General features: G+C 36.8%; 1 protein-coding gene across 1 annotated transcript in view; it reads right to left on the minus strand.

The window, feature by feature from the left end:
- Window positions 1–5,658: 5,658 nt before the first annotated feature.
- The window catches only part of cdkal1 (CDK5 regulatory subunit associated protein 1-like 1), a 260,805-nt gene continuing 239,759 nt past the window's right edge, over window positions 5,659–26,704 (minus strand). The window contains exon 15 of the mRNA XM_038275895.1: window positions 5,659–7,466. Coding sequence (XP_038131823.1) covers window positions 7,305–7,466 — 162 coding nt within the window. The 3' untranslated portion in view covers window positions 5,659–7,304. The remainder of the gene's footprint in view (window positions 7,467–26,704) is intronic.

Here is a 26,704-nt window from a genome sequence, read left to right on the forward strand (position 1 = left end):
CACACACACACACTTATATATGATCAGGATTGGATATGCTTGTAAAGACAGTTTCCCCTCAGCACCAGAGAGCACTGAGCCAACAGCCAGCAGAACTCAGCCTATATAAATGAAAAGGTAATGTGTGACAGAGAGGGAGAGAGAGAGAGGAGGTGGGAGGTACAGAGACACAAAGCAATAAAGCATGCCGGTTACCAAAATTGCAGAAATTAATTGGTCACACCAATGTGGATTTGCATTTGCATCCAGCATATTCACTTGGGTCTTTGTGCGGGAAATTAGAAGTTAGAGGTTTTCCTCCATTTTGCCTGAAAAAAAGACCCCAGAAGAAGCATATCTGAGCCTTATTACAGACCAGCTGAACTGTACCCCTTTAAAAAAAGGACTATTGGACTGATTCTCAGCAGCTGGAAAGCGGTTTCCTATTACAAAAGTCACAATTGAAAAAGCATCTCCAGTGATTCCTTAAACACTTTAGCTTTCAGATGCTTCAACTTGAAATGTAGCTTCTTTAAAATATTTTTCACCTCTTAAGCCTCAATGGGTTCTCCTGAAGTCTGTGCTCACAATAACATACCCAAATATAAGTGTGGTTTTCTGAGGAAAGACAAACTTTGATAACTGAATAATCTTGGTATAATAAAGCTGATGTCTGGGAGTTTCCTTTGGATGTATAAGAATCACAGCAGCTCACTGACGTAATTTGGGGCACAGAGGACATGTCCCCTGCACTTTTTCAAAAGTTGAGTCGTTGAGGACTAGGAACAAGCAGAAAAGCCTATGAGCTCCTGATTGGCCCACAGTCTTTTCTTGTGTGATTGGCTGTCACTCCTGAGAAGCTCACTTTACAAACATCTGATGCGCCACTGAATTGGGTCTGTGGAAGGTCTTGTAGAAAAACATGGCTCTGCGAAAGATATCAGTTGGTGAGGGAATCTCATACCGTAAATCAGGCATTTTTTCTTCTCGTGTCACGTAATCTAGAAAGGTTGTAATATCAGGTGCATTAATCTAAAGAAATCTGAATTGTTCTCATGTGTGTTCATGTGTTTGGTTAATAGACTCACAGCCAGCATATCTGAAAAAAGAACAAGATAGACATAAGAGACTTCTTTAAAAGTCAAAATTACATTTAAAAAAAACAGTGTAACAGCTCTCCTAAAACAATTTAACTGGCTCCATAAAGCAACAGATCCACTTCAAGATCCTCATCCACATTTCAAAGCTTTCAATAACCTTGTAAAGTATATTTGTTTTATTAAAAGTGCTGATACATCAAATGTATTATAGTTATATATCATCATCAAAAATGAAAACTATACAATACATTAATGTTATTTTATATATCCAAGCTCATAAAAATTGTAAAGCTGTGTTTTTCATCTACATGGATTGTTGCACCCCAAATTGTCCAGTACTTCTTGCATGCATATATTGTGTCAGGAGAGGGATAGCAGAGCTGCAAGAGAAAGTGGATAAAACATACAGAGAAAGTGGAGGAAACAAACACAGAAGAATTATTACAAAACAAGCTGAATTTATATATAATAGTTATATTAAAAATGCTTGTGTGTCCTAATGCTAATGGTTCAGAGACACTGGTGATGCAATCACAGGCTGGACAGAGACGAAGGCATTTCACACCAACTGACGGAAATTTACCTTTGTCCAAACAACTAGTTGTACCCGAGTCATAGGGGGAAAAATGGATGAAAAAAAGCTTATAAAGCACACAGAGGGAGAAAGGTGCTGGGCCAGAATGGCTGCATGGATAAACCTTATGCTTTCAAACAGGAGTTATTAGTTGGTTCTTTTTTTGTGGTTCAATGAATAGATTGTGGATGGTTCTTTGGTAGATTGTGAGTCAACATTTTTTTAGAACATGTGAGTTTTAAGAACTTTGACTCAATAAGTCGCTACAAGCATGCTTAGCGTGAGGGATTGTATTTGAGTCAATGAAATCAACTGGTTTTCCTTAGATAGAACACTTTGAATCAATTTGACTGTATGATCTGGTTAAACTGTAAAGTGCCTTGAGATGACATGTGTTGTGAATTTGGCGCTATATAAATAAACTGAATTGAATTGAAATAAGTTGGATTGTGTTCCTCTCAGTGAACACGGAACCTAATTTCCAAATAAATATACTATCTGACAACTTTAAAGTAGCAAGTAGCTTCAGAATTCCATCAAGAATTCCATTTTCTTAGCCGATTGTGCACTTTTTAATGTTTTCCTTCCACTTAACTTTTCATTAATATGCCTGGATACATTACTCAATGATCATTTAGCTTGTTCAACAACAATATTGTTTTTCCACACTTCGTGTTGACAGAGCAGACTGATGACTTTTGAACATAACTACACAGACCATGATATTAACATGTTGTTTGTAAGAAATAGTTTTTTTGTTTCTGTAATTTTGCAGTTTTAACCTTAGCTAAACAAAAGCTTGAATTATTTGTAATTAACTTATGTAATATATGAATTTCACAGTTTGAGGTGATTCACTGAAATCAACACTTTTCTAAAACATTCTAATTGATTGAGATCTGTATAGTGTCAAAATCTTTACATTCAACTTGATTAGAAGCTATTTAAGAGATTTTTTTTCAATTTTATTGCTTAATGTCAAAATTTGGATTGATGATTTTCTGTTACAGGAAGAAGCAGAATCCGGCTTATGTTGGCGTTTGTCTTTTTTAGTCCAATTAATAAATAATACCAGTAGAGTCTGTAAATTAGTGAACACTTATGGATCTACCCAGACACTCGCATAGGCTTTAATTATTAGGTGGTGCCAGTCCACTGTGTGCTGTGTGCGAGTCGGCCCTCAGGCTTAGCCAGCCTTCTTTGCACATGCACCGATTTAGCCATTAGCTTTCAGCAAACACGTGTCAATTAATAACATAAAAATCGAATTAGGAAGTTGAATCGGATTTCTTGCACTATGTTTTCAGCTTTTAAAGGCTCATACACACATTGAAAAGCAACAAAAATAAAACCATTTGGAGGATTGTTTGATGACGGAATAGAAAACAGATGGAGATAAACTGAAGAAGCCTGACGAACATCAGCAATTCTGTCAATTGTTTCTTAGCAACACTTTCCTACATAGAATCAGTGTATAGATATGATTTTTTGAGTGTTCAAGTTTCTTTTAGTCAAATGAATAATTCATGCACAGGTAAACACACAAGGAGCGGGAACAGTGACAGATGCTGCAGATTGGGAGGAATTTTCTTTAAAGGCAAAGACGAAAAGGTCACAGCCTCCGAGTGCTGCTAATGAGAATCTCTGTCAGCATATAGTTGGCGTCAAGATGCTCAGGATTTGTTCAAACTTATTCCCTGTTACAGGCATCAATTTGTATTTATGAATATGTGAAAGCACATTCTTGTGACGATAATTCATCATCTGTGAAATTGAGGTTTAATCTAAAATTAATTGTGCTGACCTGAACTTTGGATCGGCTTGGTGTAAAGGGTAACAAGGAGCTGGGAGGGAAGATTGGCTACAGGAAAACTTCAGATTCAATTTAAAACATTGGCAGAATTAAATGAAGGCAGTTCTAAACATACAGCTCTAACATCGTGAGGCAACTATTACTAGCAATTTATAAACAGATTCATTATTTTAGTTTGTATAAAGATGCATATTTAAAATAAATAGATATTATCATTTACCTTGTAAGATGGACAATCGTCTCAGCAATGAAGGCAAGGATTTATGCAGATCTAAGTTGAGGACAATTTCAATTAGTTCATTAAACGCCTCTAATAAAACAGAGTAGCCTTTATGATTTTCTGCAAACTCCTTCTTCCTAGTCAAGCAATAGTTTGAAGAAGTTTACTAAAGTTCAATAAAAAAAGGAGTTTGGACAGAGCATGCATTTGGCTGTTTGGTGGATGGTTTAGGCTAACAAGCTTTAGACAATGCCTAAATGTTGTTTACGAGTATTAAATGCTAAAAGGGCGTTCCTTACCATTGTGCATCATGATGTTTCCTGTAAGTAACAAACACACATATGGGAATCATGGAGATAAAACAGAAATATAACTCATCACAACAGGCCATCTTCTTTAACTGCTCTGTTGTCCAGTTCTCCATCTGTGGAGCTCTTATAGATGGATACAGATGGTCATCCTTACCTACCTGCAGCATCGGAGTCCCATACCAAAACACTGTTGGTTAGTTTATTCTGACACACCAGAAGAACAGCTTTGATTTTCCAGATGCACCACCACCAGTGAGCCTTGTTTAGTCAAAAAGCTGCATCTGATTTTTATGCTAACATACTTTCCTCATATTACCCTCCAGGAGGTGCAAAATTTAATTTGAATTCTACACTAATAACTACAATCAATCAAAATATTTCACATTTAAAAATATTATTTAGAATGAGTCATAGCTTTACATACAGAAACACAATGTATTTCGTGCATTATATCTTTGCTCCAGTAAAGAAGAATCTTGAAATTTAACCCCCCCTTTTTTTCCCCTATTGGTTTAATTATCTGACATAATCGAAGCTGATCTCAACACATTAATTAAAAATGTTAACTTCAATTAAAGGACAGAAAATTGAGAAATGACACAGGAAAAGCCCTTAATGATCCACCTTCCTTTAATTTCTCCTCATGTCTAAAGTTTCACACCACTTCACGGGTGACAAATTGACAACAGCTGCCAACAAGACGAGAATCCAGAACTGGTGCTTTTATTAGCAGCAGCTCAAGTGGATGATACAAATTGAGTAATGATCTCCTCTTGTCTTTTCCTGCCTCAATATTTCAAAGTAAGCGATGTTCTCCTAAATATAAGGAGTGCTTTTGCATTCATATTTCACTAGAGAATAATACAGTATAAATGACACATAGAGGCAGGGGAAAAAATGTGCTAAGAAAGCATCAAAGGAGTTGTATGGAAAGCTGTGTAAAAATGTACGGCGCTGCCGGATGGATGTAACGAGCCTCACAGCTACAAAAAAATCAATTGATCAAACACAACAAGCACCGTGTCTTCCTGTATAACATGCAACGTTTGATTGGGCGCCCATGCTGGTGTGAAACTTTGCTCATTGTGCATCATTTTCCCATAAAACCCAAAGCTTTACTGTGATGTGAGTGAAGGTGTTTGTGTAGGAGAGAGAAAAACAGACATCAGCCATGTAGAACCAGCCAGCAAACATGCATGCATCTCTTTATTGAATGCATGGCCTGCTTGATTTACTGACTGCAGAAAACCTAAGTGCATTAAAACTACAAACATAAAAAAAGAGTATTGCCAGAGACTAGTGTCATGTCAAAATACTCTCATATTCTTAGCTAAATTATCAAAAGAAGCAATAGATTACACTGTGCAGGGATGGACAAGTTCATCTGTACATCTCAGGTGCTTAGATACTGTATATAACGAGGACAGACGTTTGTGTACACTCACAGAAATAAGCATAGAGACTAAACGCTCCGTGCAACAACAGAAATTGGGGCATACATTATTTACTGATGAGATCCCGCAGCATGTGTGTGGATATTTGTATCTCAGAACAGACAGCAGACAGCACCACAAGCAGACTTAATTTATGACAGCAACAAGACAATCAATAATTTAGCGAGTCAGTGAATCAGTCAAAAACTTTGGCGGTTTTAGTCAGAATAAACTGATTCTGGCCTTTATTAGAGGATTCTGGATGTTACAATGAAAACAAAAGACGGCAATTAATAATACATGCTACACGGCTTTCAAAAGCATTTGTACCTCATTAACTTTTTCACTTTCAAAATAGGAACTTCAGGCAATTTTATAAGGATTTTATGAGATAGAAAACACAAACTAGTTCATAACTGGGAAGTGGAAGGAAAATGACACTTGTTTTTCAAACTTTTTAACAACAAGTTATAAAGCACGGGGCGCATTTGCGTTCTTTGTCACATATTTTTTTTAATGGATAATTCTACATGTGAAGGAAAACTAACAGCGCAAATCATCCAGAGCAAACTATCCTGATGTTAAGGCACTGTGGTGGCAGTATGATGCTGTGGCTGTGTTTTTTCTGGAAAATGAAACTACTTTAATTGCTTTGAAAACAAAACCTGAGAAAGGATTTTAAAGACTTTAAACTGTAGGAGGTAAAAAAACAAACAAACAAAAAAATGCATCCAGAGGCATGAAGGAATATTTTGGCTCAAAGCAGAGTTAACTGTAAGAATATCAATGCTTATCGTCCAACTAAATTCAAAACTGGGTTTTCCGTCCAATCAAGGGTTGAGCATTTCTGCAAAAGGTAAGTCGGCCAAAATGGTGGTCTCTTGGTACGCACAGCCAGAAGAGACATACCTTGAAAGGATATAGAGATTTATCCACAGCTAAAACTGGTTCAATAAAGCATCAACAAAAAACCACCCAAATATTATTGTCTAAAATAAAAGAAAATAATGTATTCTTTTTTCTTACACTTCACAGTTATAACCTACTTTTTGTTGCGTCATCATATAAATTTAAATGAACACAGCCAGAGGTTTGTTAATGTGACACTGCAAATATACGCTGCGGGTTTAGGTGTATGAATAATTTTGCAAGACATTAGAGAGGTTCTCCACACACAGAGAAAGTAGCTGCTTTATGAGTATTCACTAATTAGACAATTAAAATCCTGACAGTACAATGGATTATCCATAATAATAATGATCTGAGTTTAAAGAAGGATCATAATGGTAGTGGGTAGAAAAGGGACTAGTTTATGCGGGAAATGGAAGTGTACTGAGGAAGCCAATAAATCTCAAAGAAAAACATCTAAAGATCAGAGAGAACAAATGAAATCGTTCCTCATGTAGGAAGCAAAGAAGGTCAGAATGAAAAAACAAATCACTTCATGTGCCTTATAGACTTAGAGGAAATTCTAACATTCAAGGCATTTCACACTGTTTGATTTGAACAGGTAATTTATAATTTTTTTACTGGAGGAAATAAACATCCATCTTAACCACAATACGTTTAAAAAAAAAAGAAAAAAAAAGTGAACGAATTTATCCAATAGCTTAAAAATATATTGCGTATTGTTTGTTAAAAATAAATACTCTGGAGTATGAGTAACATCTTTTCCAGTTCTTGGTTTATCTGTAAAAAGTTGCAACAGAGCACTAAAAACATCCAGATGTGGTAGATTGCGAACAAAGACAAAAAGCCTTGATGTCACAATTTCTAATAAAAAAAAAAAACTGAAGCAAACCTGCTTGAATAAAACATCTTCTGTGAAAACTTCAAAGCTGTCGTTTTCCGAATTATTTCTTGATTCAGTTTGTTCAAAACAGCTTCTCTACAATAAAGGCCAAGATGGCGGCTGCTAGTGCAAAGCCCATCCCCAGTTTCTTCAGCAGTTCTCTGTCCAGATTGTAGGAGCCGACATGGAGCGCAGAGTCGGGTGTTCCTGAAGTTGCTCCTTTGACTCCATTGACTTTATGTACCTGTGGAGACAAACATATACATAATATAACCTCTTTTAAATCAATTGTATGCATATTTAGAGCCATCCCATGCACTTATTATGATTTGCTTCTTTGCTGACTTTTTGATGGGGAGTGCTGCTGATTGCTCTCCTCTTCAGAGCTACAGATTCCTTTAGCCGCTTCAGAAATGAACCTGACTGCAACCAAACTGAATGGGAGATAAGCTACAGTACAACTAATAAGAGTCACACCGCCTCAGTCCCCCTGATCATTGGATAAATACTGGGGTCAACTCATGTTAGATAACTGAATTTCAACATCCTGAGCAATACCCCTCTGCTATGCGCATCATCGTACAGCCAGAGTCCTGATCTCACAGCGACTTGTCCACACAGATCAATGCCACTCACAGCCAAGAGTCTCTGTAAATCATGTTTATAAAAGTGTTTTAAGGTGAAATCAGCGGGCCGCTTTTATACATTGAACAGTACCTCTGTTTCTAAATGTGCCGATGCAAAACCTGAAGATGCTCATCAATAAAAGGAGGTGACAGGAAATGATGGAAAACAATAACTAGAGCAGAAAGATAAACTCACAAAATGACGAGAAAGATAGTCTAATTGAGTGTGTTTAAAAGATACAGAACAATCACCGGCATTACTGGTTGATATGCAAAAGCCAAGAAAATAAATGTTAATTACTGCATGTAGAAAAAGGTAGTAAATAAAAGCATTTCATTTATGTACCTTTACAGAAACATAGAAACAAACCTACAACTACTTATTTTGTATAAATATGGCAACACACATTCATAACCCCTAAAATCCCTATAAAAATCCATAAAGCAAAAACATTTATTTCATATAATTTGTTTTCAGTTTAACTATGTGTGTTTAATGTTTACTAGGGATACAAATGTGGCTTAACAAAGAAGATTTGTTCTTACATTTGAAAACAGGAAAGAGAAAAGTACATGATATTTAAAGCTATTTTGGAGGAATTTTCACAAGCGCTTGTAAAGACCCGCCCTCTAAACCTTAAAAAAAAAATTTGCACATTCACAACCCTGTACCCACTTGCAAAATGAATACATATCAAACGTGCAAGAGAATGCACAAGCCCATTTCTCATCCTGCAAGCTCTGTTTAAAAGTTGCTGTTCTCACAGCTCATAAAAACGTACAGTGTCCGTCCTACCCCCTAAATCCCTCAATCACTATATAGAGCGGGGACTATATAGTGGACTTTATAGTGAACTCAGTTAACTGATCGTTCGGACAAATGATCACTACTTTTTGCTCCCCGTTGGTCACGTAACTCCTCCCCCACCACCGATGCCTGCGCAATCTTTGTTATTAGCTGCAAATCCAATAATGCTTTGCGATGAGAGCTCTGCGCAAAGCATTCCGGGATATATCCGCCTCTTCTGAGGCCTTTCTTTTCTTCTTACACACTTCATAGACACTTTTTCTCTTACGACCCTTTTTTCAAAATTTTTCAAGAACCGCGTTGAGAAAGCTGAGCCTCAATGACTGTCTTAAAGTTCAAGGCAATGGATCTTCCATCTACGCTATTTAACTCTTCTACTTTGCTGAGACTAGTTTCGACAATGTGGAGTAAAGGACTTTTTTTATACATACATACATTCGTCCTGGGTTCATCAATGCTTTGGGTTTTGAGTAACATCTTCCATAAATGTTTTTTTTCTCACTTTTTAAGGAATGTATAATTTAAAATAAAGTTACAGAAATAAAAGTAAACAGAAAAACCCTTAAAAAGACTTCAGGTGATTTTAAGATGCGTGCGTTTTAAGCTGTTGCAGCATTATCAACAGTAACAGGAGGGTGATGAATGCCAGGATTTATATAAACCTATTAATATTTCCTAATCAAAAGAAAATGAAAACCTAGATAATTGCTTTTAATCATTATTTACATTTAGAGATACATCTACTTGATACCATTTTATATTAGCATTCAACGATAATATACTACTGTACTCCCAACTCCGACATCTGCTTCCTCTAAAACTCTTTTTAAAAACAATGACAACAGACTGAATCTTTTTTTTTGATGAAGTGCTTCTCTCAATATTTCCTAAATGAAGGCAATCATAAAAGCAGCCATTTGCTTATGCAAATGAGTGCATTTCAATTACATCTGTGTAAGCAGTTAATGCAGTTTTACACTGATCTGATTACAGCAGAGTGCTGTCTATTGAATAAAGGGAGATTAGAGGATGGATGTCGATGCAGTGAAGGAAGCATGTAGAATGATGACAAAAGTTATTTTGCATTGTTTATTTCACGTTAAGGAGATCATGGACTCTCTGTCACTGTTTGGTCTGAAGTCTGAGGTTTTAAACCTACATTTCTCCTTATTAAATAAGTTGGTATTAAAGTGGGTACCTGAAGTAAAAGCAAAGGCTAAATAAATACAAAATGCTGCACAGGCTGCAATGATTTTAGTTTGAGCATTAAACAAATTGAATGAGAACACCAACACATAGCATAGTGGAAATCAATGTGGATTACCTTAAGGTCCCTCCTGGATATCTCCTGCATGACAGTTGGTAAAATGGCCTTTCAATACGGGAAATTATGCATAGCAGTATTGAGAAATTGATCCAAATATCCAGAATAGCCTTTAGGTTCCTTTAAAGTGGATTCTAGGAGGTTTGGCTGATATCACCCTACAGTAGGTGTGTATTGACTCATCTAATCTCTGAAACATTTTTAACTCAATTTCTTTGTTACTTTTCTTGATTTTTTATTTCAATAGATAGATTATTTTATTTGTAAGACCACCACAAATAAATGCAGAAAAAATAAAATAAAAGTTCTAGAGGATTGGAAATGGGTGTCCCTGATCATCATCATTAAAGGTATAGAGGAGGGTCTTCATTTCCGGGTGGATCATCTAAATAAGTGGTCCTCCTAATTGTCAATTATTCTGGTGATATGTTTACGTAAGGCCGTCCTACATGCTTGACCCGTTAGCTATCTTTTTCTGCACATGAGCACTTTCAGGCGTGTATCTGAGCTACGGTTTCAGACAGTCATTGAAGCCCACCTTTCTCATCGCGGTTCTTTGAAAATGGCTGATGGTCGTCAGAGGAAGTATCTATGAAGTTTATGAGAAGAAAAGAAAGGCTCTTCTTGTAAATCATTATGGGATTTGTTGTCACAGTGGCCCGCTGTCACCATAGGCTGTTGCTACCCGACAGCAGGGACTAATAATAAAGATGGCGCAGGCACCGTGCAGTGGAGGAGTTACGTGACAAAAATGAAGTAAAAAAGTAGTGATCATCTGTCTGAAAAGTCAGTTAAGTGAGTTCAATATAAAGTCCACTATATAGTCCCCGCTCTATATAGCGATTGAGGGATTTAGGGGTTAGAGCGGACATTCAGACACAGTAAGCTTGTATGAGCTATGAGAACAGCAACTTTTAAACAGAGTTTGCAGGAGGAGAAATGGGCTTGTGCATGTGGTTCTCTTTCGGGAGCGGGTACATGGTTGTGCAGGTGCATTTTTTTTTTAAAGGTGGAAAAATTCACAAAAATTCTCCACAATACCTTTAAGGTCCAAAGTAACCCTGGATGTACCACAGAGATTCTCCACTCAAAAGAGGGAGTTAATGGAAATAACAACTACAAATCTAGCCTTTATAAAGTGAAACCATCTAAGTCATTATTGAAATAAAGCCCTAAGAAGTCTGCTATAAGCCCTGTAGCAGGGGTAACCAATTAAAATTCAGTGAGGTCTGAATAAAGAAAATGAAAAACCAGTAAAGGTCCGGAGACATTTTTAATTATAATCCGTTACTTTAAACAGCATTTAAATAAAACGAGGTGCTTATGCATCCATGTTATATATTGACTTTTTTATTAAAAACATTAAAAAAAATTAAAAATAGAACATTTTTCCATTTCAAAATCTAAAGTGTTTTTTGAAGTAGAGAACAACAATTGTTCAGTTTGGTATACAGACAATTTCCTGATTCACATATTTTTTAAACTATTTTTGTATTATATTATTACTATTAACTTTTTTTGTAAGGCTTAATGAGAGCAGTGGGCTTTAGGCTGCTCTGTAAGGCTTTAAACCTTGGTTTGGATGGCAAAAAAGCCATTCTCAAGCACATATCAAGGTGCTCATTCAATATTTATTTTTGATAATGGTCATGGTGGAGAATCCTGCTTCACAGCAGCAGGTTGAGGCAAACATACTCAAAATGTAATGTCATCTTTGAGCATGCCATTTCAATTTTTTGTCACCAGTTGGGCGCAGTTCTTCTAGCAGTCCACACTCTCTCTGCTCTCATTCTCATCGTCTTCTCCTTCATTCCAATCACCCGGCTTGCAACAGGTTTGCCTGTTGTGTCTAAAAGTGGCAGCAGCAGCCCAGACTGACAGCAGCTCATTGGTTGATTTGTATCATGCGTATTAGGCGTGTGGGAAATAATCGTTTTGACGATATATCGTGATATTCGGCTTCCCAATATAATATCGATCTTTCACTTCTTAGTATCGATTTTCAAAAAAAAAATGGTCACACAAAACATTGATGGGAAAATGGGCTACCTCTGCACCACCACTCTGGCAGAAAGCGATGTGGAGCCCTTTAACTGTGTGTCACAGTGGAAGAAAACCCCAAACAACATGGATAATAATACCTAATCAATATTTTCTGATAAAAATATACAGCACTTGCTGTTTTATCTCATCAATTGATTTTGATAGCTGGGGAAAATATGGCAATATATAGTGATACTGCAATATCGTGATAATATCGTATCGTGACCCAAGTATCGCGACATGTATCGAATCGCAACACTCATGCCAATACTCACCTCTAATGTGTATGGTCCCGGAGTTTTACCATGTTAACAGGAGAAGTGGCGCAAGTGGAGTTAGACACTATCACCAGACATCATGCAGTAATTTCTAAATGTTTTAGACAGGTTCGGTCCGTATTAGCCAGCAGGTGGATCAATATCTGGACCCTGGTCTGTTAATCCGTGACCTCTGGTCTATTGGTTGAACATTTGGCCACCATACACAAAACTAATGCTGCACATCACCTTAACTCATTTTCTTTTCAATAGGGGCAGAAGAGATGGTAAGGAAATGACATTCTTTGTGTGTATTTCTAGGTGGGCTTTCAGTATAATGATATAAGATCCCTTTCGCTCATCAACTTCTTTTTTGACACCGTCTTCATCTTACCAGGCAGAGTTTGTGGAGCCCACCTGCATCTAGTCCTGCGTGCTCTGTGTATGTATGACAACACAGGAATCTGATTTAATCTTATATGCTGCAAAGGTCTTGAAACTGCAGTGGAGGTTCACCCACCAGTGGAACATTGAACATGCTGCCATGCAATGGTTTAGATCACAGCATAGTCATATGTCAGCTGGATCAGGACAAGTCTAGACCTAAATCCCACCGATTTACTGAAAATAGATTTGATCATGTTCAGTTCCACTCAATGTGAAGGGAGAAAAGGAGAAGATTTAGTCTCTATGTGTGCAAAACTGGAGGGTATGTACTGTATAATTTGGTGCTATAAATGCAGACTTAGGGGATGTCATGACCTACTGACTTCAAGTTTGTGGCGTTTCAAGGTGAAAAAGCGCATACATAGATTAACCATGATTATTATTACCATATTACATATCTACCATAGCAACACTTCCATAATAATTCTTACATTTTAATGTTTAAATACATCTTCTAACTGATGTCCTTCATTTATCCGAGGATTTAAATATTATCAACAAATATTCCAAACATTATATCTCAACCTATGATGATTACAGCAGAAGCAACATGTTCTCAATCTGCCGAGGTCATTTAAAAAATATATTTTCTATTAATCTACTGTATACAACTATAAACAACACAAAAAACAATATTTGGTAAAAAGTGGAAATGTTTTCCTGTCATGTGGGTAACTACAGAGAAGTGACCAAGCTGCTCTCAGCATACCTGTTGGGCACCAGCTGGGCGTGCAGTCTGTATCAGCATGTAGTCCAGCACACCTGCACGTGTTGCATGCACATGACTGGACGTCCAAGCAGCTGCTCAGCGCCTGCCCTCTGTCTCGCTATCGTTGACATTTCTCCTGTTTTTCTCCCTCTCACTTATGGTTACTAACACCACCCTGTCACCCGCTCCTCCTTTCACCGCTTCATTATGAATGCTTCCCTCTGTTAGGTCGCACAATAGCCGATGGATTCTATAACCGCTGCCGCCTTAGTGACACATGCACGGACACAGAAGCAGTAACATGATTCTGGTTGACGCATCATATTTTGTTCTACTGTAAGGATTTCCACTAAAATGACTAATGGCTAAATGATATCCCCCTTTTTTGTTAGAAAATATGCTTGAAAAGCCATTGTGGTGCTTCTGGAGAGGGAGTGTTTTGAGATTCCCAATAGGATTGACTTAACAGAGGTGGAGGAAGTTCTTCTGACTAAGCGTCTTTACTGTAACATTCTAATTTAGGTTTAAAACATTAGCTGAAGCAGGGAGAGAAGAAGAATAAAGAGACAAAGAGGGTTTGGGACAAAAGGAGCAGCTGGCAAATCAAATACTCAAATAAAAAGTTTAGTGTACACATCTCTCTCTGCTACAATCCCAAAATGAATAATTAATAATAAAAAAAAAGATCAAAAGAGAACACGGAACTAATAATGAAAAAGTTGAGGAGCTAAACTATTATCCTCCTTCTTGCTGACAGGCTCAATGCACTGACATCTTCTTGATGCTTTTATTTATCTGTTTCTCTGCAGGTGTCTTTTAACAACAGGGTGCCTGGAGACTCACTGAATATTACAGTCTAAAATCTATTACTACTAGGGAGGATAAGTGAAAATCCAAGTGCCAGAAGGTGCGTGTCAGCACAGTGGGGAGAGATGGGAGGAGAGGGGTGGAGAAAAAAGAGACGAAATGAGGAGAGGAAGAAAAGGGGCAGAGGAAAAATGAGAGATGTGGCTTTCAGTGATAGTTCGCCACCTGCTAGCTGGCGTGCTGAGTTTGTGCATTTGTCTGTGAGAAAGGGAGGCAGTATTACTGAGTGTGTGTGTGTGTGCCGGTATAGACCAGTGGTGGATATTGTCTGTCTCTCTGCTCACAGCGGTGGAACAGACCAAAATAATCCCCCCAGAAAATCATCTAACACTACACTAGAGCTACCAGACTGGCGAACACAGCAAGAAACTTTCCCTCAAAACTCCGGCTCTCTCAAATGTCTTAAAAAGGAGAAAAGCCCTCCTGTTCTTATTGCACCTTTCAGAAACGAATGTAGCCTTCACTAATATACTGACACTTTCACTAAAAAACAGTTTTTTCTAGCTCCGGCACAAGCAGCACTTTGCCGGAGCTAGAGTATAATGCAGAGTGGTCATGTTTCTCACATGATCCCCACCAGCTGTCAATGTCGCTCCTAACACACAAAAACCAAAGACGTGTGTGTGTGAGCATGTAAATGGGTACTGGAGTGGCCTCTTTAGTCATGGCTGATATAACAAAGCTAGTGACCAATATTGTGTGAGCTGCAGCTTTAGTTTCAAAGCAGCAGATTAGCAGAGAGAAATGTAATACCGCACATTACTAAACAAAAACTTACAGTCATTATATTGAGTCTAAACAGCTCAGGACAACAAACAAATACGAAGCAGTGGTGAAGATGGGAATATATCTTCCTCATCTCACATTAATGACTGCAATCTCAACTGTCCAACTTTATCCCATGAGAAATACATCACTAACAGGGAAATCTGCTGGCATTCTCCCTACACAAAGCTACAGATCACCTCTGGATGCTGGTTTAAACATTAAGGTGTTTTCAATGTTTAATTCACTTTATGAAGAATTCTCAAAGTGAACGTTGAAGGACCTCAGCTTCATAAACATCCAGTCTGCTCTGTTCCTTCTCGTCGACGGCTTCACAGCTGCATCTCCAGCCCAGTCTGTTGTTCAGGTGAACACCAAGGTATTTATACTCCTTCACTACCTCCACTTCCTTTCAAAATGTTGTCAATAGGATTTGACCTGTTCCTGTTTCCTCTGAAATCTACAATCATCTCTCTTGTTTTTGTGACGTTCAGGATCAGATGATTGTTTCCACGCTGTGTGACAAAGCGGTTCACCGGCTCTATGTACTCAGCTTTGTGTCCATCTCTGATGCACCCAATGACTCATCGGAGCATTTCTGCACATCACAGGAGTCCGTCTTGAGCTGAAAGTTGGAGGTTTACAGTGTCAAAACGAATAGTTTGACTGTGAGCAAGAGAGAAGAAAGCTGAGCTTGTTTCTTAACTTCACCTGTTGAAGAATATGCTCAGTTCAATGGCTCTGTCTAAACTATTAGGAAATTGTTCTGGAAACAGCTTGTGGAGGTTTCCTCTCCACTGTTGCTACATGCATAATTGGTGTGAGGGATTGCAGAGTCATTGAGTCGATGCAAGCAGCTGGTTTTCCTTAGAGAAAAACTTTTACCAATCTGTGTGTTGCCTGTATAAATTAATTGAATTTAAACAACATTTTTAGCTTTTTTTTGTGTAAGTCTCTCTAGATTGAAATAAACATATCAGCCTTTTCTGGGTTTACAGTTTCAGTGAGTTGAATTACTGAAAAAAAGAGCTTTTCAGTAATGTTCTAATACATTAAGTAGGTCTATATATGGACATAGAGAGGACAAAACAGACTTCTGATCTGATGTAGAGCCGCTGATACTTGTACATGAAAGCCTGATCCATGCAGCCTTCTCTGAACAGCTGATGCAGGGATGTGTCAGCTCCTGGTACTCTGAGAAAACACTGATGTGGGCTTTAAGCTGACTTAATGCTTTTTAAGGCTTGCACTTCTACAGAGCTCGTCCTCGGCAGAAGATGAAAATCTCCTTTCCTTCTGAGAGCCAATTTTATCTGAGTAGCTCTTGGTTTCGTTTTGCTTCAACTTCCTTTTTTATTATACCAGCAATTGCATAGATACATTGCACAATAATTTTTAAAAAATATGAAAAAATCCATTCTTTGGTCACGTGTCAAGCAAATTTAAAGATAACATGACCTGACAGCTTTACAAAACACTTTTACGTGACTCACAGCTTCAAAATAGTGTTTCACTGAGAAAGATTCTGGGAGAATTATACATCTTGAATGTGCCTCAGAAGCCTTTACAACGGAATTTAAGCTAAGATCAAATCTCAGCCAGGTGAGGGCAGCTGGTTTCATAAGATTTATTTGGTCCCATTAATGTGGATGTGTTAGCATCATCATAATAATATTATATTATTAAAATTTTATTATATAAATTTCTAGAAAGAATTCTACATAAAATGTAAATACTGTATTTACACTCCACACCTAGTTGGAGTTTGTGCATCAAATGAAATGGTTATATAATACTATTAAAGTTTTTGGTTTTACTTTGGAAAACAATGTGTTTTTCAAATGGCTATAAAAAACAAAGCAGAGTGTTGTAGAAATTAAAGGGAAAAAAACACCCAAAACATTTTATGAACTTATTTGGTCAAAGCTTTTTTTTTTTAAACATTTTTATCTCTTAAATTAAATCGGTGCAGAAATTTAACATAGGCTACATTCACACTGCAGGCCTTAAAGCTAAATTCTGATATTTTCATGAAATCTGATTAGTTTTTCACAATTCACATCTCTAAATATATTTGACTTGTATGCAATCCTTGTTTGAACTACATTCATACAGCATAAGTGTCCTGCATGCGCAGTACAGGATGCGATGATGTCACAAGCAAGCGTGCTCTATGTTTATGGAAGTAAACATGGATTTTGTGCTGGAGCTCATCTAGCAATCTTTCCAAACCTTTTCAAGATGGTTAAAAAAATAAAAATACACATGCATCGTCGCCAGCCATGGTTGCTGTTTTCTTCCCGCTTCTGCATAGCAAGATGCAGAATAATGATCTTTGTTGAATAATAATGACGTTCAGGTCGGATAATTGCGACCTGGCCGTTCAGACACAGGTCGCATTTGAAATGATCAGACTCGTATGAGATTCAGGACCACATAGCCAAGAGGCCTGGGTCGCAATGGAAAACTCCAAAATCCATGTTGTTCAGACAGCCATGAAAACATTATATACAAGTGGGCACAAAAATTTGGATTTGGGTCACTTCAGGCTGCAGTGTGAACATAGCCATAAAGTATCAAACTTTAAGTCATTATCATTAAAAACATAAATTTATCTGAAGATGTATCAGTCTTATATGGAGTTCCAAATTTCAAATTTAGATAAAAGTTAATTAAAATAAAACTTAATATTAAAATATTAAGTTTGGACAGTAATAGTTTGGTTCTCTCACACAGGTTAACAAGTTCATTACAAAATGAATATAAAGCTTGAAAAAAACACCAAACAGTAGACGATGTGAACAAAAAGCTAAATGATGATCTGATGGTGTGTTATTTATTTCTGTTCTGGAGACCTAAGATCACTAGTGGGGGTCAGGTAACATTGTTTGACATGCTAAATGAAACCCCTAAAATAGCTCTGCCTGCTGTTTTGAAAACAACTCCATTTATTCGCTATTTGAGTAAACAAACATTCAAAAGCCAAGCACAACCTTTTGCCATTTAAAAAAAAAAAAAAAAACTGTTTAAAATAGATCTGAAAGGATTAACTGTATCTCAATCAAAAAGGCAGCATTATCTTTGATTTTTTTTCCTCTTTCCTGACAATATATTTGACAATGAAGGAGAAAAAGGCAACATCACAGCAACAATCCTCAACAGTTGCGTGTTGCAGAGATTTTGAAAAAGCTCAATTGTGTGCGTCAGACAAGCTTGTGTATTGGCTTTATGTAGCGTATAAAGCCTAAGGCAGGTTGGATTCTGCTAGGCACACCAGGAGGAGCTCAACAGGGTGCATCTTTATAAAACAGTGTGTGCACAAGGATATTAATGTGTGCATGTGACCAGTTTGAACTATATACTAATGATGCAAGCCATTTTTAATCAGTTTTTGTGTAGCTTACATGATGCAAAGTGCTAGAAATCAAACAGTCTATGCTGGATAGCTCTACACTGACCCCATCTGTTTTATGCACCTAGAAGCGTTGTCTGGAAAAACAAGGTTAGGGTTCACTCTGATCTTTTCAGAATCAATAATTATGTGCTACTAATGGCTTTCTGTATCATAGCATTCCTAAAGTTTCTTTTTTCCTTTTTAAAGATGTCATACTTTTCCAGACTAAATTTCAAGAACTTCACTTTTAGTGTTGAAAACAAACAACCACTCCATATATTTCAGGAAATAAAGCCAAACAATTAACATAATTTCACATATTTCTATTTCATATTCTAACACAGATCTAAACACTTGTAAAGGAACCATGTCATTAAAAACAGCAACATAACAGTTTTATGTCTTTTTTTCCTTCATTGGTTCTGTCTGGGTTGCCATCAACTTTAAACAAGGGCTTTCACAATTACTTAATAAAACATTACAAAAAAAGGGGCTGTAATTGCTTTCAGCCTCATCTGTGTGTTTGTTTCTAGTGGAATTGATTATAGCAAATGTGTCTTTACATGTGTGCCTAAAAATTCAATGGGAAAGCAGCAGATGATCTAGAACGTTGCTGCCAGCATCCTCACTATTTAACCTTTCACTAGTAAACTAGCCCCATCCGCCAGCGGCAAAAAAAAAAAAATGTATTCCTGCGAGTGAATAAATAAATGAATAAATTACACATTTAATCTCACATTTAGTCTGGTTTATCAGACTAACTTTTCACTCAAACATCATTAAATTACAGTCTGTTGTGCTTTTTTATTTATTTTGGTCGAATTTGCAACAGTTGTCTACTTTGTTTTCTAATGATTTTGCGGCTAAAATGTGTTCTATAAAAAAAGAAACTTACCTTGCCTTGTCAAACTCAGGATTATATATTTTTGTATTTTGCTCTTGTCAGGTCAATTTTATCATCACTAACTGACAAAGCATAGGGCTAGAAAGACAGAAGTGCTTATATGATCTTTGTTAATCCTGTTAAAAAAAATTTCCATCACACGTCTGCAAACATCCAAAGAAAGCCAATAAAGAGGGAGGGAAGCGACACTAGCTCAGAACTAAAGTACGTAAAGACATTCCACTAAGTTCAATACTTGAGCAAAGACTTGCCCGATCTTTTCCATTTAGGGCAGGATGGGGACATTCATCCCTCTAGGTAAACATCTCCCTATCCTCCTGCCACTGTGTTTGCTCTCCTCTGTAAGATCAGAGGCATGTTTTTTCTCTCCGTCTTCTTACAAAAGTATTCTTTGAAAACAGCAGATTATGAGATGGCTTCTGAGCTGCCTTGCTGTCTCCTCATCTCTCCCTCTACTTCACTCACTGTTCTTCATTCCTGCTTTATTCTTTGGCTTCTCTCATCTATCATTTAATTTAATCAGAGGATGTGAAGAGGTGGAAACATTTTTCTCTTTTCTTTCCTTCACCATGATGGTGAGTGCCTATTCTACTATTGTGTACAACCGAAAAGATTCATTTACTGCCCCTTCCCCCTCTGCTGGAAGTGCTGTCCCTGTGAATGAAGGACTAACAAACAGAGAGAAATTGAAAGCCAGAACGAGAGGAAAGAAGAGGAAGAATCATCTCTTAGGAAGTTCAGGGTCGGCTTTTCTGTAATAAACTGATAAAATCCTAAAGCGCATTTAATAAAGCTCTCGTGCCATGGACAACTTGCACTTAAAAGTCCACCTAAGAGTTCATGGCTTCAAACTTATTAGACTTGTATGTTGTATACTTCAAGGGGTCTTAGAGAAGTTTGGCAAATTTTTTAAAAGACCCGCCCTCTCCACTTAAAAAAATGCACATGCACAACCCTGTACCAACTCCAGAGGGGGAACGCCTATTTAAAGCCCATTTCTCCTCAACGTCTGCCCTAAATCCCTCAATCACTCTATAAAGCAGGGACTTGACAGTGGACTTTATGGTGAACTCATTTAACAATGATCACTACCTTTTACTCCACCTTTGGTCACGTAACTCTTCCTCTACAGCAAATACCATAATGCCTCTTCTGAGGCCTTTCTTTTCTTCACATACTTGGTAGACACTTTTTCTCCTACGACCCTCGGCCATTTTCAAAGAACCACGGTGAGAAAGGTGAGCTTCAATGCCTGTCTGAACCCATAGCTAACAACACATATACGCTTAAAAGTGCGCATTCGCAGAAAAAGATACTGAAAAGATACTAAAAAAAACTTGGGACCAGCATGAAGGATGGCCTTACGTAAACACATCATCAGAATGATTGACAATTAAAAGGACCACTTACTGAGATGATCCACCCAAAAAAGAACATGCTGCTTATGCTGATACTAAAGGTATCAGCATAAGGAGGATGTTCTTTTTTGGGTTTACGTAAGGCCATCCTTCATCCTTCCTTATGCTGATACCTTTAGTATCAGCATAAGTTTTAAAAACAAGCAGAAACTCGTTTTTAAACCTTTAAACTCTATTACTTTGCAGTTTTTTTTTTTAAACTTTTAAATAAACCTTAATACAGAAAACTAACTACCCTTCATTATAAAGTAAAGACCTGCTTTACTTTATAGGGACACTGATCTAATTGTAAGACATATAAAAGAAAACACTAAATTTTTGTTGTGATAAATCCGCCTCAATCTGCCATCTACAGCCATCGTGACTTATTTCTGTCCCTCTCCTTTTATAACATCATACCCTGCATCTGAAAAAAAAAATGTTTTTTCAATTCAACCACCCTCCCCCATACATTACTATGTTGGCTGGTATGTAATCATATCCCTCTCCACCTCAGAGATGATAGAGCTTTCACTTTGCTCCTTTTCTGACACACACATCATACCATAGACCTCGGACCATCTTTCAGCCTACCCAATCACCCACTTATACACCACTTCTTTTCTCACACTAACACATTGCTCTCCTGCAGATGAGATAGCGTTGCGACGACAGCCTTTTACAGCCACCTGTCTCCTTATTAGTGCTTCATCATTTGTTTTCTAGTTGATTTCAGTAAAAAACTTAAAATTTTTAAAGAAGGTATGGATATGGGCTCTACATATGCCCAATTTCCTTTAGCAGAGCACTCAACAGTGAATATTCTATAAGAAAGTCGCAGTAATGTCAGCTTGAACAGGACATGTCAAAAATAAGTTCAAATCTTTTGTTCACCGCGGAACATTTGAAAAAAACTGCGGAATACGCAGGCGGCAAAATTTGCCCAAAATGATAAAACTAATATTTCTGAAAATGAGTTTGCTTCTGTTCATAATAAAGAAGCTAGAAAATAACAGTTTAATTCATAAGCAGCATTTTTTACATTCAAAGGTCCTCAAAGTTTAAGTCTTTTTATTTTGCTTTGCAGCCACATTACCAGTGTATTTAAAAGTCAATAAATTGCTTATATGAATAAAGCTTAGAGTTATTTAAAAATAAAGAGAAAATTACAATTAAGATTGTACAAGTAAATGTGGTTTGAACTTTTGAAAACCTTTTATAAGACATCTGTAATTAAAATTCGAGACCTACATAAAAGGGAAAAAAGATTTACTAAAAACTTAACATCAAATGATTAACTTTTTTTTGTTTGGCGAACCTTAAGTACCGATGTTAAAATATAGACTTTATAATATTATACGGTGTTAACTATTAGCAAAACCTGGTGAGAAAACCATGTCCTTGTCTTAATAATCCAGGTTCTAAGTGACACTGTGAAAACATATCAAATAAGCAGCCTAGGTTAAGATGTGAAACATGAGCAACATTAAATATTCCAAACTGTTTTCTAATCAGACTTCAGTTTCTGTTTAACATCTCATTAAATAGCCGTACGATAGGCAGGGTATACCTCACCTTTCGCTGGAGATATTTAATTCAACATGAATGAAAATCTACTTTAGTATTTCCAAAGAATACATTATATTGCCTAAAGTATTTTAAATATAAGCACTTACTAAGCTTATAAATGTATACATTAACACAAAAACCAAAACATTTAGATCCAGTTATTGTTATAACAGTAAAAAAGAATCTGAATGTTTCTAGCGCTAATGTAAACATTGAACATTACTGTGAAGGACACTAACTTGATGCAAAGAAAGTGATTAGCCAATTTAGTAAGGCCCATCAGGTTATTTACACTGGCCTCCGGAGTCTAAAAAGTCAAGATGTCAAGAGAACACATGTTAAACAACAGAGAGAGCAGAGAACATCACGCTCTCACTAATCACAGATGTGCACCTTTGGGATCCCATTCATCACGTTCTCTAGGGTGGATCTAAACAAGTGAATATTCAGCAGATGTTTTGCAAAAATGCTGTTTCTCATCTTACATCAAAGGAATCTATTCTTCACACTCATATTTCACTGTGATATTACTGCACAGAGTTACACTTTTATCAACTTTATCCTCAGTTTGTTGTGGAAAGCTCTTAAAAGCAAAAGGATTAGAATGACTAAAAAAATCAGCATGGACAAGAAAAGGCTGAGAAAAGCTAATTAGCAGTAGATCCTGACAATCTAATGGATTTAGGGCAACATTTAAGGCACCAATAGAACAGATCAATTAGTAAACAAGCTGTTTAAAGGGAAATAAGCATCAAAACAATGTGTCAAATAAGAGGTGGTGTCCTCTTGTCTTGGGAATCAAAATTAAAGATGCTTTACTTCTCTAAAAATAAAATATCATAGAATAGTGAAATAAGCAGCCCATTGGTAGCTTCACCTCGGCTGCATTGGATGCTCACCACTTCATCACTTACAGTGCAAAGCACTAGCACAGGGAGAATCAAAAACTAAACTATCCTGAGAAGCAGCAATATAGTTTAATAAACAGTGTTTTTGGCCAATGGAAGACATCTTCTGTTGCATCAGAGTATGAAATGGAAGAAGGGGGACGTATGTAACACTGTGGTTAGACATGCACTAAAAATAAAAAAGAACAATGATGCAAGAATATTTTTGGAAACATTACTTAAATTTTAAGATTTGTTGAGACGGGTCTACCGTTTATTTAGACAATAAGTGAGTGGAAGAGAGCAAGAGAAGCTAAATGAAGCAGATTTGCTATATTCATAATGTCTGAGTTTGTAAACCCTAGATCAGCTGTAATGACATTGCAATTATGCAGAGGTGTCAAGTACAAATACTTCGTTACTGTACTTAAGTACATTTTTTAGGTATCTATACTTTACTCCATTACTATTTTTTCTTCTTACTTCTGACTTCTACTTATTACATTTTCTCACGAGTATCTGTACTTTCTATTCCTTACATTATTAAAACAACCGTTACTCGTTACTTTTGGCTTCTGTTTAATGCAGAGGTCACGGATTAGCAGACCGCGGTCCGTCCGGTGTTATGCGGAAAAGTGCATCCCTGCTGAATATGCATCCCCAGTAGCGGGAGCGCGCCTCGCTCTGTACAACCACATATCAACGAGGGAAACGGATTAAACTATGACCAATGGAGCTACTTGTTGTTATATTAATGATATAAAAACGTTTAAATATTCCTCTCCTGGGGAAAACATTTGTGATTATATGGAAGATTCATTTAAAAAATATATGGGTGTTATGATCAACATTAAATCCAAAGATTTTGACCGAGGTACGGCTGATTTATTTTTTCTAGTCTCTTGTTTTTCACACACAACAATAAACAGTGATGCCGACGGGAAACTGCAAAGCTTTGTCTGAAGCGGAAAATCAAACGCGCATCTACACAGCACAGCGTTCACAGACCAGTGTGATGCATTCACGAGCGTCAGATAGCTATGGTGCATTCAGGAGCATGGGACATTTCATATTTTCAAGGAAAGATACATAAACGGAACAGAACTTAACTAATACAATAATGTATCTATTAAGAAACAGTGTGGGCTTTTCTTTTTTATAATACTGATTGCTCTATAATTGTCATTCTAATTTTTGTTTGATTGTGCACATCTGCTAGTTTTTTATTCTAAGAAAATCTGTAATATTAGCTGCAAATTATCAAAGTTTTTCAAAAGCCAGTTTAGAAGCTCCAAATGAGGCTTAAGATCATAGAGCGACAATTACATTGTTATTGTTTTACAGGTAGAATTAGCATTTGCTGACCCTTGACCTTTAACTACTGATGGATGTATAGGAATACAGTCATATAAGTGTCAACTCCTCTGAGATAACACAGGATGCAATTTTTGGCAATTTGTTTATTTATTTATTTTTTCAATTTAAAAATTTAATGTATTTTCTTTATTCAGACCCACTGATTTTTAATTGGTTCCCTGTGGTTTAATGTTTGTAAATATTTATTTCCCGTCATGTGCTCCATCCAATGCAGATCATTGGCTCCATCCACATCTAGTGAAAACTAGTGTGATTGGATGAGTCATATAAGGCAAACACTCATTGGTTAGCTAAAGGAAATCATCAGAAGCAAGGTGTTCTTCAAACTGCTAACGTGAATTGTCTATGCCATGCTACAATGTGGGATTCAGAAAAAGATGTTGAAATGTCTGAAAGGTCGGACACAGGCGAGAGCGTATCGGGAGACGGAGACCAACAAGACCTCCCTCATCCTTGGCCCTATCTCAAAGAATTTTTAGAAATAGTCGAAAAATGTATCTTTAATATTCATATAGCGGCATCTGGCTGTTTTTTTTTTTAAGGTTACTTTATACTTTTATACTTTAAGTAGTTTTTGGAGCACATACTTTTTCACTTTTACTTGAGTAAAGAGGTCAAGTTGATACTTCAACTTTTACCAGAGTGTTTTTAAACTGCAGTATCTATACTTCTACTTAAGTAACAAATGTGGGTACTTTTGACACCACTGCAATTATGTAGATATAATATAGAGTGACTGTTCTTCAAAGGTATGTAGGAAAATCTCAGATTATAGCTCTGAAATACTAACATTTATATTTGCACCCCAAACCCAAACACATATAGGGAAGTGGGTACATTTTTTTTCATCAGTGCATCTTTAATCAGCAGTACTTGTTTTCTTAAAAAAAAAATAATAAAAGCTTTGGTTGAAAATTACAATAACTAAGAAAACAAAACGAAAGCTTAGTATTTGTGTTTATTTCCTGATATTAGTAAAAACAAATCCTGTGTTTGGCCAGGAATATTATGTTTACCAGGATGTTTGACAATACAGTGAGCAGCATGGAAATAATACTGCTGTTTCACACATCATTAGGCCACTTATTGCACAACCAATAGGACCAGCTAATGCAGGTCATAATAATCATTGCTTAGAAATCAATCAAAGGGACCACAGATAGAAAAATACATCTAGCTTGCTATAACACTTACATTGGAAGGAATAGAGGCAAGAAGAAATATATGTTTAGTTAAGAGCTAAGATAAAGAAAAAGAAAATCACTTTTGTTATTAGATGCTATTTATGAGCTCATTTTAAAAACTTTAAGGTACTTTCATTATGTGTTTTTTTTTGTCTAAACCAAAAACATAATCAACCAATCATTACAAATCCATTCCTTTAACAATTAAAATGATACATTTTCTTTGAGTTCATTAAACATTGAAGAGAAAAAAATAGCAAAATGGATCTAGAGCACAGCTATGATTGTGATGTGTTTTTATCGCATGAATCTATGAGAGAGAGAGAGACTATGGGAACAACACCAGCGGCAGGAATCCTGTAGAAAGAGTAGCGGAGTGAGAGTACATGCTGGATGGGCTGGTTACATTATGGTCCAACCAGCTGTCGTCATTACTGCTGAACTTTTTAAAGCGCTCGGCTTGATATGCAACCTTCCCTTTTTGGTTTCCTTATTTTAATTTCATACTCTGCTATCCATTCCTTTCCTCATCATCAATGCCCCTCTCCCTCTCATGTCTGTACCTTTCTTCCCCCTTCCCCTCTGTCTGGAAGTAAAGGCTGATGGAGTGTGAAATTAGAAAGTGTATCATATTCTGCTCAGTGGCTCCATGTCCTAAGCTATAAGCTACAGCTAGTCAGAGTGAAAAATAACATGCAGTGAAACAGATACATTAACATGGTTTTGTGTGTGAGGTGAAAGGCAGATAGAGAACAGTTTAGCCAGCAACAGCTTATCTAAAATTACTTATCTCACGGATGATACACTGCTTCTTTTCCACAAGCTACAGAGGTGAGGACAGATTTAAAAAAGGACACATGTATTCACACCTTATTTGTTTACTAAAGAGCAAAGAAACTCAATTGCACGCCCTATTTCTGATTC

This window comes from Cyprinodon tularosa, unplaced genomic scaffold (genome assembly GCF_016077235.1).
Source record: "Cyprinodon tularosa strain WSP-4 unplaced genomic scaffold, ASM1607723v1 ctg98, whole genome shotgun sequence".
Lineage (NCBI taxonomy): Eukaryota > Metazoa > Chordata > Actinopteri > Cyprinodontiformes > Cyprinodontidae > Cyprinodon > Cyprinodon tularosa.